The 13,137-nt window shown below is 57.3% G+C and overlaps 1 protein-coding gene across 21 annotated transcripts in view; it reads right to left on the bottom strand.

Moving 5' to 3' along the window:
- The window catches only part of MTSS2 (MTSS I-BAR domain containing 2), an 80,218-nt gene that overhangs the window by 65,035 nt on the left and 2,046 nt on the right, over window positions 1-13,137 (bottom strand). For 8 of the 21 annotated variants that reach the window (XM_037877343.2, XM_037877339.2, XM_037877344.2 and 5 more), the window contains exon 2: window positions 610-801. The exons of the other annotated variants lie outside the window; for them this stretch is intronic. In XM_037877343.2, coding sequence (XP_037733271.1) covers window positions 610-801 — 192 coding nt within the window. The remainder of the gene's footprint in view (window positions 1-609; window positions 802-13,137) is intronic. 21 annotated transcript variants of the gene reach the window in all.

Here is a 13,137-nt window from a genome sequence, read left to right as displayed (position 1 = left end):
AAAGGCTCCAGTGTGAGCTGTTACCGAGAACGGATGCTCTTCAGGGCAAGGCCGATCTCTATTCTGTGTCCGTACAGCACCTGGTGCCATGGGGTCCTGGGTACTTACTGTGATACTGTACTACAAATAATAGTGGTGGTTCTGCCCAGTGCTGCCAGCTCTTGCCTGATGGTTGCTGTGCTCTTAAATCCCCAGCTCCTGGGTTCATGAGAACCACAGCTTTCATTTTGTAGCCCTGCTGGCTGCAGCGGCAGGCTGGGAAATGTGCCCCAAGCCCCCCAACAGGCTCCTAGGACCGGAGTCCTGAGTAATTGCTGATCCCAGTCAGACTGATTTGTGCGTGGACAGAAGGGAGGCTTGGGCTCAGACCTGAGTCAGGGCCTGAGCTTGGCATGCAGCATGGACATATTCTTGCCTAGCTGCCCCGGATTTCCATGGGAGTTCACCGCCTCAATACCTCTGAGAATCTGGGTCCTAGCTCCTCAACTTCCCCACATGAGCTAAAGGAGAACTCCCCCCCGATGGCAGCGGTAGTGAATCCTTTACCTCATGGGGGGGGGGGGGGGGGGGGGGGGGGGCGCGGGGGGGAAAGCAAACACAGTCACCTACGCAAGCACACCACCAGTGCATTATACTACCATGGCCCTTCCATGGAGATAGACATGTCAGGAGCAAAATCCAGCTTGTCTTCTGTACCCAGACCAAGCTCCCCAATCTATCCAGCTGGGTCCCTGGGTACTTCCAGAGCCGCTGAAGGGACATCAATAGGATCATTTTCTTGAATACAGGATTTGGCTCAGTCTAATTTAAAAATACAGAGGGAAGGAAAATAAGCAAGAATACAGAGAATTTCTCTCTTGCCCGCAGCACCGCCAATGGAAATATTTCCCAAGCCTTTCCACGGAGTGTCAGCAGCTCTTTATGCGCCTCATGGAATATTCCACCAATTCACTGATTATTAGGGTTTTTAAAATCAATCTAATTAAGGTAAAAGCAAAAAATAAACAACTCTCTCCCCTAGCGACAGCCACAAGGTTGGCAATGCAGTGGTGCCGGGGAAAAGCAAGCGAGTGTCCTCTTCAGCAATGGGCTAGCACAAAGCCGGCTCTCCTTGGAAAATGGAACCGTGGGCAGCTCGGAGGCATGCCAGAACGCGAACGCACCAGAGACCAGCTCGGACGTCTGGTGGCCGTCTGTGCAATATTTGGAAAAAGGGAGCTTGTGCCAGCCAGGAAACCGGGCTGTGCTGAAACACCGGGTTTTGTAAGAAACATCTAATAGTACGTTCAAAACCCTCAAGCACTAAGATGTGTGAAAGCAATTCTATCAGTTTTAAGGGCTCAGGAAGCTAGGCCAGAGTCTGACAAGAGCTGTTAATTATAGCATTACTAGATCTCTTTGTCTCTGCAACTCAGAGCCTTTCACAGAGTCACATTCCCGTTTTACCAAGGGCGAAATCGAGGCATGGAGCAGGGACGTGATGTGCTTCAGGTTGCACAGGAAGCCAGTGGGAGAGCTGGAAAAAGGACCCAGGTGTCCTGAGTCGCAGTGCAGAGCCTGATCTATGCTGCCACTCCCATGGCAGCTGCCACCACTAGGTGCCAAAGGACTGGTTTAAAAAACAAAATAAGGAAAAAACTAAAAGAAAAGAAATCCAATCCAATCCAGATGGAGCAATGGGTTGGCGGGCTGCTCACCACCCCAGCCAGGGGCAGCCCCACTGCACGGAGGTAGAGATCGCAGGGCACTGGGGAGGGCTCACACCAATGCCCTTTATTGCCATTGAACTCAAAGAGGAGGATGCACCTTGGGGGGAGGGTGCCCCCATGCCAAGACACCTCCCTGGCTAGCTCGTAACCCTCCTCTCAGCAGACGGGGGGAGGGCAGAGCAGGGCTGCGGGCTCTCCCCATTCCCACTGCCCCTTTTCTTTGCGCATTCCCAGGCTTCGGGGCACCCTCCCCCCGACCGGCAATACACTGGAGTGGGGTTTGTTCTCTCTCCTTCCCAGCTCCAAGAGGCTGTGGTTTTCCAAAGGCTCATTCAGCCAGCCTGCGCTGGGCCCGCGGGCACACTGAGCTGCCTACTCCTGAATGAGGCAGCTGTGCAGGGCACAGAGACATCTCTCTGCACAGTCCTTTCCTCGCTGCCAGGGGCAAACAGGGACTCTTTCATCCGCAGCCCCCTGGCGAGTCTTGAATCCAGAGCCAGCCTGATGGAGCATGTGAACGTCTCCCCCTGGGAGTGGAGAGTCATGCAGAGCTCACCCCTCCCGGCAGGCTGGCGGCTCTGGGCCGCAGCACCTGCCATAGGCCAAGGAAAGGCCAGCAGGGTGGCAGGATGAGACCCGGCCTATGTGGGGTCAGAGGAGGGGGGATTCACTCCAGGACTGGAGGTCAGAGCTCCCAGCAGGGTGGGAAATGGGCCTGTGAGTTAAGACCAGGGGGTTGGACTCTTTCCTCTGCCCACGGATTAGAGGCCGTGGGCCTGGTTTGCTGAGACTTGTTAGCCTTCTCTGACTGCCAATGAACCCCACCCTGCCAGGCGCCCTCCTGGGAGCTGAGCACGCTCAGGAGCATGCAGGATCGGGCCCCCAACACAGGTCCTGCTCAGTTTGTTTTCTCCTTCTCTGTTAATCCTGTAAGTGTGAAAATGGGAAGCACTCAGCTGCGCAGCTAATCCCTTGCCCTGGGGCAGGTCGAGGGTCGGACCCCGGGGACCTGCCTGGACTGGGTGTTCTGGGACCCAAAGCATGGGTCAGCCCACGAGGGACTGAGGGCAGCTGCCCCCTGACAGCTGGTCAGTGACTTGTACAATGGAGGCTGGTTTGGTTTCTAGTTGGACAAGTGTCCCCACCTCTTTGAAGGCACCGCATGGGCCACGAAGACTGAAGCTCTGCAGCCCTTCTGGCAGGGGTCCCTCGGTGCCAGGGTGAGGGGCTCGCTGGGCAGAGCTGTGCAGAGCGGCCACAGTCTGTGCTCACTCAGTAAGCAGCTGCTTTGCAGACTTGCAGATAATTTGTATTTAGCCATATGGGGCACTGCACCCCGCCCCGAGCAGTGGCGGGACACGGAGCTGCCCAGAACTTGGCAGCAGCAGCTGCGTGGGACCTGGAGCATATCTAAGGGAGCTGGGTGCTGGGCAAGCTGAGGGGTGCAACAGTGCCGAGGGTGCTTGGGTTGGGGGCGCGTTGCGAGGGTGTCTGCAGGATTAGCTGGGTGGCTAGGGGTGCTGGTATGTCTAGGGGCTGCTGGGTGCTACCTGGGGTGCTTGGGCAGATGGGGGCTGTCAGAAAGGTTCTGGGAGGCAGATGGGCGTTGTCTGGTGGATGGGTGTTGCTATGGTTGGGTGCTATCTGGGGGATGGATGCTGGCTGTGGGATGCTACCTGGGGTGGGGGTGCTGGTGCGGCAAGGTAAAGGGTGGATGCTGTCTGGGGAGTGCTGAGGGGCCTAGTGGTCTCTCTGCAGAGCTGGGGTCTGGGGGGGACAGCCCCCTTGCCTGTCCCTGCCAGGTCAGCACAGAGAAGAGACACACAGGCCACTCCGCTGCCCCCTCGCAGCAGGAGAAGCCACCACAGACCCTGCCTCCTTCCCAGCGTGGTGCGCGAGGATCCAGCCAAGCTGCAGGATGGTGACGGACTGCGAGGCGCGCGAGTTGGACGCAAGCTGCAGCCCTGCCTGTGCTACGCCTGGAGAGACGGAGCTGCGAGCTGGCGCCTTCCTTGAGCACTGACTGCGCACAGCCCACACAGGTTTCAGAAAAATCCTGCCAAGGCTGCGCATGGCCCTGGGAACAGGCAGAAGGAACGGCACGGCAAGGGTTAACCTGGACAGCATCCCCGACTCAGGTCAGAGGGGATTCAGCCTCCAGGTCCCCTCAGCCCCTCTGACAAACCCTCCGGCAGGGCTGCTAACCAGGACAGGCGATGGGCACACTGCTACAAGCTGGGCTGAGACTCAGCAAGCTCAGCCCGCCCCAGCTCCCACGGAGCCGACAACGGAGACGAGGCCAGATCCTCAGCTGCTGTGTAGGAAGGTTACTGGAGCTTCCCTGACTCACACCAGCCAAGGGCCCTGCTCACCCGAGTTCGGTCACTCTAGGGACGAGCCAAGCCTGAACTGCCTGATCAAGGACAGCAGTCACCCAGCCCCACGACTCTCCACTGCTCACAACGCCCTGCCTGCGAGCAGCCTGAGCACAAAGCCAGGCTTGTGCCCTGCCTTTTGGCCAGGCTGGATATTTCCCCCCGTGCCTCTGAGGAGAACACGGATCTGTCCCTTCGCACCCTCCTTTGTGCATCACCCCCAGCACCAGCACTGCTCTGGGCAGAACGTTTCACTTTGGAGGCTTGGAATTTCCCAGCAAGTGTTCTGAGGTTCGGGGCCTTTTTTTAGAATCAGGAGGACGATTGCTCTGCCCCAGATTCCTCACAGCTTCGAGGCAGGTCAGACGCTGAGCCCAAGCTGCATGCCAGCATTCACCCTACAGAGCACGTCCCCCCAGAACGGGAGAACGTACAGCAAAGCCCCTCCCCCTCCGCTCGCCTGGCTGGGGCTGCAGCAAAGATGCGAATGATGCAGAGACTAACGACGCATGCCAGAGAGCCTGCAAAAGACATTGCTCCTGAATACAAGCCATGAGCGTGGGACATTGCATGTACAGGGGATCTGGGATCTTCTTGTTACTAAGGGAACAGGCCTCAAGGTTTGCTACAAACAATCCGCTCTGCTGTGTTTTCCCATTCCCCTTCCTGCTAGCCCCCAAAGCTGCTTTCTCCACTAAGAAGTGTCATAATTCAATCTTCCACTAAAGGGAACTCCAATCACTATGGGCCAGACCCTGCCGCACTTGTGGGGTGGTGCAAAGTGACCTTAACGCTGCCCTACAGAGCAGGCGAGGATTCCCTGGTATGTGGAGACTCATCGCTGGCATAGCTGACCAGCCCCTCCTGGGCGAATCCCATCCCATGAAGGAGGCATGTTGGTGGCAGGGCCAGCGTGCACAGCACTCCGGTGCACCTCACCAGCGGAAGTTAGAGCAGCCCACAGGTGGCTCTGACTTGCCTGGAGCGGGGCGAGGGGGTGGCACAGTTTGGCCGCACAGCCATCCCCAGGATTGGGGGAGACCTACAGGCAGCTTAGAGCCACCATCATGGCCAATGGCCTGTCAGCAATGCCAAGCCAGGGCAAGGCCCCATGTGAATGTGTGAAGGCCCATGGAAGAAAGCCGAATGGCCCAGCACTTGAGGCTCCAGGGGTGCATGGGGCTGCTGGATAGACAAGCACTAAAGGGCGAATTTAACGGCACCGTGCGTGAGAGGAATCCCAGGAGGGAGTGCGCTACAGAGAGTGGCAAGAGGGGCAGGGATGCTGGGGGAGGGGGTGGTGTCAATAACAGGCATGAAATTAAGCAAGACTTTGGCTTACTACAGCAGTCAGGTTTGGAGCCATTCCAGCACTCTCTGTGGGGCTGAGGTGAGGAATGGTCACTGGGTCCCTCAAGGGTTTACTTGCAGAATGCATGGCTGGGTTTTGCCTCCTCTGGCCCTAGACCAGAAGCTTTAAAATACAACATTTACCTCTTTAACCAGCACAGAGCTCCAAAGGACAGACGAGCCATCACAGCCGAGCTCCTGCTGGGCCCTCTCCCAAAGCTTGGACCGAACCTCTCTGCAGGTTCTCAACTGGCTTATTTCCTCAGCTTTCCATTCCCTCCTGCTGCTTGTGCAAGGGGGAGGGAGTAAAGTGAGGAGCAGTGGGACAAGATTAAGCCAAGGACAATTGCAGATGTACAGCTATGACAGTCTGTGCGGGTCTGGCCCCAAATGCCCCACCGGGGGATCTAGCCACGCAGCCAGATCTCCAAAAGGAATTGGTGGGAGCGACATCGTGTGGGGCATTTCAGAGAGGGCTGGGGGAATAGGAGGTTGTGGGGCTGTACAAAGCCTTGGCCAGGGCGGGGCACCAGGTCTACGAGGGACACGGGGCCTGAGGCAGGCAAGGCACTGGCCAGAAGGTGGCGCTCCGGAGCTGAAAAAGAGCTAATTTCCAGGATGACCAGCAGGAGGTGCTGCACCAGTGAGGAGTTGCTTTGCTACAGGGGGGCTCTTTCACAGACCTGCTGAGCCTCACCCACTGCTTCCCCACCAGCATGGCCCAGGGAATCGGGGACTAGGGAGTGGAGTCAGGGGGGCTGGGTTAATTTGCAGTGCTGCCACTGACTTACTGTGGGCCTTTCATGGCCTCCCTGTGCCATGACTCAGTTTCCCCATCTCCAAGAGAGGGATAATGCCATTTACCAACCAACATAAAATGCTGTGAGATTGGTAGCTGGAACAAGATCTGTGGAGGCAGTGTGGGCTGGTGGGCCGGGCACTGGATTGGGGCTCAGGAGAGATGTGCTCTGTTCCTGGTTTGGCTTGTGACTATGGGCAAGTCCCTTGCATCTCTGCTTCCTCTGCTGCCCCTCATCTCTCTCTTTGAGGCAGGGCCTAGCTCTCACTATGTGTTTGTACAGCCCCTTGCACAGATTTGGGCTGGAGACTCTAGGAGCTAGTGTCAGACAAACAATCACTGAGAGCAAAGTACAGGAGGCCCAGGTCAGGAACTGGAGATGGACCCTGCTGGGCTGAAGCAGTAACAGCACTTGTCAAGAATATTCACATCCGTGGGAATGGAGGGGCTGGCACAGGAAGGGACACGTGTTATTAGCAAGAAGGAAGAATGGAGACAGAGGGCCTGGAGGAACCTGGGTAAGTCCTGAATGATGCAATTTAATGTGGGGAAAATGCACGCAAGGTGAAGCCTGGGGAGGAAAGCAGGGTTGCAAGAGTGAGCAGGAAAAGAGCTGGAGCAGTGTGGCGGGGAACTTGTAAACCGCTGCTCAGGGCCGCAGCCATGTGTGCCTTCCTTCCTGCTGCCAGGCACCATCTAGGGCTGAAGGAGTGAGCCAAGGGGAGAAGTTTGTTCCCACTAGAAAACGGAGCAATCTGGAGGGCAGCTGACAGATCCAGAGGAGCCAAACCAAGGTGTAAAGCGAGCTGGGTCACGTGGGGCTCAGAGCCACAAAGAGAGGTGGGGGATGGGAAAGGGAACAGAGCTGGACATGGCCACAGACAACTGAAGTGTCTCTCTCCTGGACCATGGGTAGGTGCATGCAGGTGGAGCCAGGGCAATGGCCACAGGCTGGGGTTTACTCTTGGCCATGCACTTGACCTCAGGCGCTCTCTCTCATGAAGGCTCCATCTCCATTCCCCCTCGCTGGCTTGGTTCCAGCACTATGCAGGCCCCCTTAGCTTAATAGTCTTCAAACTCTGCCTTGACTAGGAGTCACGCGCCTAGGGCAGTGATAACCTTCCAGCACGAGGCATACAACAGGCCTATCCCTGGGCTTGGCCCCAAGGGGCCTCAGATCCCCCCTTGGATGGGTTCCGGGACCTGGTTCCTGCGTGTGTGCTGACCTGAGTCTGGCAGATTTGTAGGAGGCTTGAGCCGAGGTTTACAAGGCAGTAAAGACAAACCCTGGGCTGTTCTGAGGCACCCTTCCCACCCTCCAAAGCTAAGAGCACAAAGGAGGAAGACAGGGGAACTGTGCAGAAGATTAGGACCCCGGCTCGCAGGGAACTCAGGACCCCCTGGCAAGTGCAGCAATCTGAGCAGAGTCTGACACATGGCTTCACATGAGCCTGGCTCCAGGCTGGCTGAAAGCATGTGTGTGACCACTCCGGGCCCTCAAACACTGTGGTCCAATCCAACTGCACATGGAGATGACTACATCCCGAATGGCAGCAGCCGAGAGCAATCCTAATGAGTGTTCACCACTGGTGACCAATCAGATCACACATGCAAATCTCAGCTTCCTGATTCGCCCATCAGAGGTGAATAATAGTGTTTTGCAGCCCCATTGGCTTCATCTCCTGCTCAGGATATTAATTTAAAACAAAGATTCTTCCTCCTGAGACAGTCATGGCCATAATAGAGCGACTTCCAACAGACCCCAGTCCAAATGTCTGTAACCACACTAATGTGGATGCTGGCTTCGTGTTTGGATGGACATCGAGCTTCCGTGGAAGCAGTCCCTAACCTCTGTTTTGCTTGGGTCAATATTTGCCTCCCAGGGCCAATGAACCTCAATGTTAAACACCACAGAAGTCAATAGCCACATACTAAGCAGAAATGGCCTGGCTCGGCGAATCAGAGCCAGGGAAAGCTGGACATTCACTGACTTTCATCCAGCTGTCCCAGCTTGAATCCGTTCTTGGTGACTGTATGAGATCTTGCACTGTGATTGTTGGCAGCTAGCTCATCAGAGTGCTGAGATTTGCATCTCAGATGGTTGTTAATTGGAATGCCGTTAGCAATTGTATAATATGCAAATCCCAGTGCACTTGCTGTTAAGTGCACTAATTGCAGTATCTGTGCAGTATGCAAATCCTGGCGCTCTTGCCTTCACCCATATGCCCACAACAAACATGGCCACTGTAATGCCTCATCCCATCCAGCTGACAGCGGAGAGAACCTCTCATTTGAAATGATGGGTCTCCAGAAAAATGTAATCCTGGAGATGCAATAACACGAGCAATGTCTCCTGGGCCCATCCTGTTTACAGGTGTTCAGTAGCCCCAGTTCAGTTATCGTGCTGTAAACAGGAAGCTCCCTGCACTTATCACTCGCTTGGTACAGCTCTCTGGCTTCAAGCCTGCCCTCCTCTCATGAGGACGGCAGCTGAACACCTCGCGGTGAGAGGGGCGGTGCTCAGAGGGGACAGCTTGTTTTAAAACTCTCCCCCCACATGGAGGAATAATACCTGCAGCCTCCATGCAAAAGCCAGGGACGTGGCATCAATTTTGCACAGCAGGCCTACCGGAGATGTTGACATGGGGTTGATGATACATGAACCATCAGCAGGATCCAGTGGAGAGGGTACTGGAGTGGCCTGTGAGGACCTGGGTTCTATTCCAGGCAAGTCAGGTCACCGCTCGGTACCTCAGTTTCCCTCTCCGGCCTTTGACTGTCCATTTAGCTAATACGAGACAGACCCTGCCCCAAAGAGCCTGCAGCACCTAGTGCAACACAGCCTTGGTCTCAGTGGGAGCCTCTAGTAGCTATTATAACAGCAACCCTAACAAGAGCCTGCACCTCTCTGAGCTGGGCATGAAACCTATGTGCTTCCCCCCGAGGGCTTAGAGTGGGAAGGCCCAGAGGAGATCCCAACCCTCACGGTCTGTGCTAGTGCGTGTGTCTGCTCCAAAGGCTGGCTGCAGGAGCAGTGGGCTGAGGAACGGTAGCAGTGCTGCATTGGCTTTGGGATACGCAGACAGGGAGGGGATTTTCCATTGTCTCACACGCAGCCTGCGTGTCCCATAGCTAAATATATCCCTCCGGGGCGGGGGGGTGCAGAGGGTATTTAGGGGTGTGCACATGCAGCTGGAAAGCTGACTTACCCCTCAGGCAAGGTATAAACAACAGTAGTGCCGGCATGGGGTAACGCAGCCTTTATCCTCCAGTGCCATCTCCACAGCCCCTCATGCCCCTCACGCTAGAGGGTCGGGGGAAGGCACTTTCCACATGTGCTAAGCAAGAGACGCCAAGTCGGGTCGTGAGATCAGTCTGGCTTTCTCTGGGTGGAGCCGATACCACTGCTGGGTGTGGCAGGGATGCTACCATGTGGTCTCTATGGGGTGTGTACGTACAGAGCATCCATGCTGGACGTGAGGGGTGCATATGTGTTTGTGCTATTGCACACACAAAGCACCAGATGTGCACGTGCGAATACCCACAGTCTTTGCATTCTGTTTGCCTCCCAGGTGTGGGGAAAGTCTGGCAGGGTGTGTACATGTCTGTTCACAAGCCATAAGAACCTGCCTCCCGAAAGCAACCGGCCAGTCACAGCCTTTGGTCAGCCAAAGGCTCCAAGGAGCAGCTGACTTGCAGAACTACAGGAATTAGATCTGGAAAACAGCCATTAAATCAGGGCGTCTGTTCCCTTTGAGCCAATGCACTGCTGTCCCTAGCATCCAGTGCTCTGCCCGGTCTGGCTTGAAGTGACTCAGGCAATGAGTCTTCCACCACTCCCCTGACAGACCGTCGCACGCTCTGCTAGACAGTAGGGGCTTTGTTGGGCAAAGCTCCTCAAACATTGTTTCCAGACCTTCAGCCAGTTTTCCTGTGCTCCACCTCATCCCAGGGTCCTGAGTGACATCCCTTGTCCAGCCCAGTCAAGTCCTCTTGTTCCCTGGGGAGAAGAGCAGCCATGTAGCCGCATGGATACGCCTTTAATCCAGATACACTTGGGTAGTTCTTCTAATCACCTTCCCCAGCTCTGGGGTGCTCTGAGCTCCTTCTAGTCAGTCCACACCTAGGAGCGCCCCCCTGCACCTGATGTCCAGGGCTGGGCCAGTCCACAGAAGAGAGAGACTCTCCGTTCAAGCTCTGTGCCAAGCTCACCACGTGCCACAGAGAGCCCTGCCCACGAAATGTTATTTCAAGCCTCTGAGAGCATGATGCCAGCCCCACCCCGGCAGTACACCCCTGTGCCACCCCAAATAAGCAGGGGGCAGCAGCCCTCGAGTCGGGAGAATTACCCCCCAGAGAGGGGATTCACCACAGCTGGACCTTGGCCACCCCGGGCCCTGCAGCCAAACTACTTGGCACGCCTCCCCACAGGGAACGGCCCCCATGTGTCCCCACCACTGGCACTGGGTTAGTGCCCAGAGGGGGAGCAGGTGCCCACAGGAGGGCAGGATGGGGGGCAGGGCCCACGGGAGGCTGGCAGCGGCTGCTATTCCGGGGGACACTGAGCATTCTGCCTGGGACAGCACACAAAGTGAGGCCGTGGCGCGAGGCAGGGCCCTGGGGGCCACGTGGATCCCGGACAGAGAGAGACAGAAGAGCAGCTGAATTCCTCCCCATGGCAGTGCTGCTGCTGACCTGTGAGTGACCACCCGTCAGTGCCCTGGGTGCCATGGGGGGGGGGAGGGGAGAGGAGGGGCACCTGCAGTGCTGTGCCGACACCCCCCCACCACACACACACAGATCCCTCGCTCTCTACCCCTCCCCCCAGGGCCTGTCATCCGCCCCGCCCTGGGCTACCAGCAGCAGCCCCATGCGATCCCTGCTCTTTGGCTGGCACCGTCCCCCCCTCGGGCGTCCAGGCGAAGGGGTGGCCAGACACGACTCTCTACAGTGCTCTCCCTGCGCCCTGCCCTGCTTCAGACCTCCCCGGGCCTCTCTCCCTGGCCACTGTGCTCCATCAGGGCCTCCCTCTGCCCGCCCGGAGTCCCAGCACAGCCAGGGCTCCACTGGAGGCTGGGGGGCTCTGAGCCCCATAGGTCTCTCTTGCTGGGCTCTCCCTGGCTGGTGAGCTGCCTTTCAGGCCCCGACAGTTCACTGGGAAGCCAGGTCATTTCCCCACAGAGGATGCTGGCTCTTGAGGGGCCAGATTCTGCCACGGTGCAAGCAGGCCACAGAGCGCAAGGGAGGGGCACCAGCTTTGGCACAGCGTCTCCCTGGCAGGCGAGCTGCCTTTCTCCCTGCCCTGGCCTCCGGGGGCTCTCGGAGCCCAAGACAGGCAGGAGAGAGAGAAGGGCGTGAGTCCCTCTGTGCAGGAATGATGCATTCCCTGCTCCATTGCCTCAAATCCCCTTGGGAAGGTGGCTCCTTCCAGCTATTCACCACCAGCCACCTTTCTGGCACTAGCCTGGACGAGAACTCCAGGGGCATCTCCCTTCACGGACTGCACAGGAGCCATTCTAGCTAGTATGCATCCGATGAAGTGAGCTGTAGCTCACGAAAGCTTATGCTCAAATAAATTGGTTAGTCTCTAAGGTGCCACAAGTACTCCTTTTCTTTTTGCGAATACAGACTAACACGGCTGTTACTCTGAAACCATTCTAGCTAGAAATACCCAGGGGCCCTGGTGATGGAGGAGAGCTGGCCTGGCTGGCTCCAGGGGTCCCACCTCACTTCCCTGCACTCGTAGGCTCCATCTACCTTTGGAAAGCCTTCCCTCTGCTCTCCCGGAGTGTATAGCTCCTGGGTGCAGGTACCGTGCTGGCCTGCCCTGGCTCAGGGCCTGGCTAGTCTGTTCTGCAAGGAGAGGTGTGAACAGCTCCCAGGGTTCCATGTTCATTGCCTCTGGCTGCCTGCAGCTCAGACCATACCGAAGAAGCTGGCTCTCCCAGTGACCAGCCCTGCCAGCTCACCCTGGGACTTTTCCTGCTCACCCAGGAGCACCTGCAGACCTGTTATCCCCTCTGGGCCAGCCAGGCCAGCTCAGGGCTGTGCAGACGGGTACCCAGGTATAACCGAACAACACTCAGCAGACAGCTCTGGTGCTGCTGCAGTCCAGCCTGGAACCCAGCTCCCCGCCCGCTGCGGGGTTGGCTGGAGTCACACACTGGCACTCAGCAAAGCGATCCCCACTGCACGGGGCCCAGTGCAGAGACAGCCAGTGCTACGTGGCCGGTCTTCAGGGCAGAGCTGCACTTGCAGCATTGGAACAAGCCTGGTGCCCCTCACACCCACCCCACAACTGAGCTCGAGCTTCCTATGGAGCATGGGCTGCTCCAACGCCCAGCCCCATGGCCTGCATGGGGAAGGGCCCAGTGGAGTGGGAGGGAGAAGCAGACAGTGGCTGGCCCAACGCAGATCTTAGCCTACTAGGTAGGTACAGAAGAGACCAGCCTTATGGGTCTAAACCCGGAGCTCTTCCACAGTGAACTGACCGAGGGGTGCAGCCAATTCCTGATCCCTGCCGGGCAGCTGAGCCCACCTGTGGCATTGCAATTCATCCATCCCCTGCTGGAGAGCAGGGAGCCCCGTGGGGCTATGAGGCCCGGAGGCAGACAAAATACACCCGGGTTAGGGACTGCCAGGGGAAAGAGAGATGGACTCTCAAGGCCAGGGAGTATCTCAAAAGCTGGCAGGAGGCTGCACAGGAACCAGCAGGCTCCAGCTCCCCAGCTGGCACCTCTCTCTCTCAAGACCCCAGAATCCCTCCAGCAGCTAGAGGCAGCCCTGGGGAGACACCAAGGATGGCTTGTCAGGCCTCTCCAGATCCAGCAGCGCTTGGTAATAAGGTGCCTCTGAACCAATAGCTGCCTCTGTCCAGGCGGCCCAGAACTCTGCCCAGCAGGGG

The sequence above is a fragment of the Chelonia mydas genome, chromosome 12, assembly GCF_015237465.2.
Source record: "Chelonia mydas isolate rCheMyd1 chromosome 12, rCheMyd1.pri.v2, whole genome shotgun sequence".
Classification (NCBI taxonomy): domain Eukaryota; kingdom Metazoa; phylum Chordata; order Testudines; family Cheloniidae; genus Chelonia; species Chelonia mydas.
Note: the sequence above shows the minus strand (reverse complement) of the source record. Positions and strands in the feature narration are given on the sequence as shown.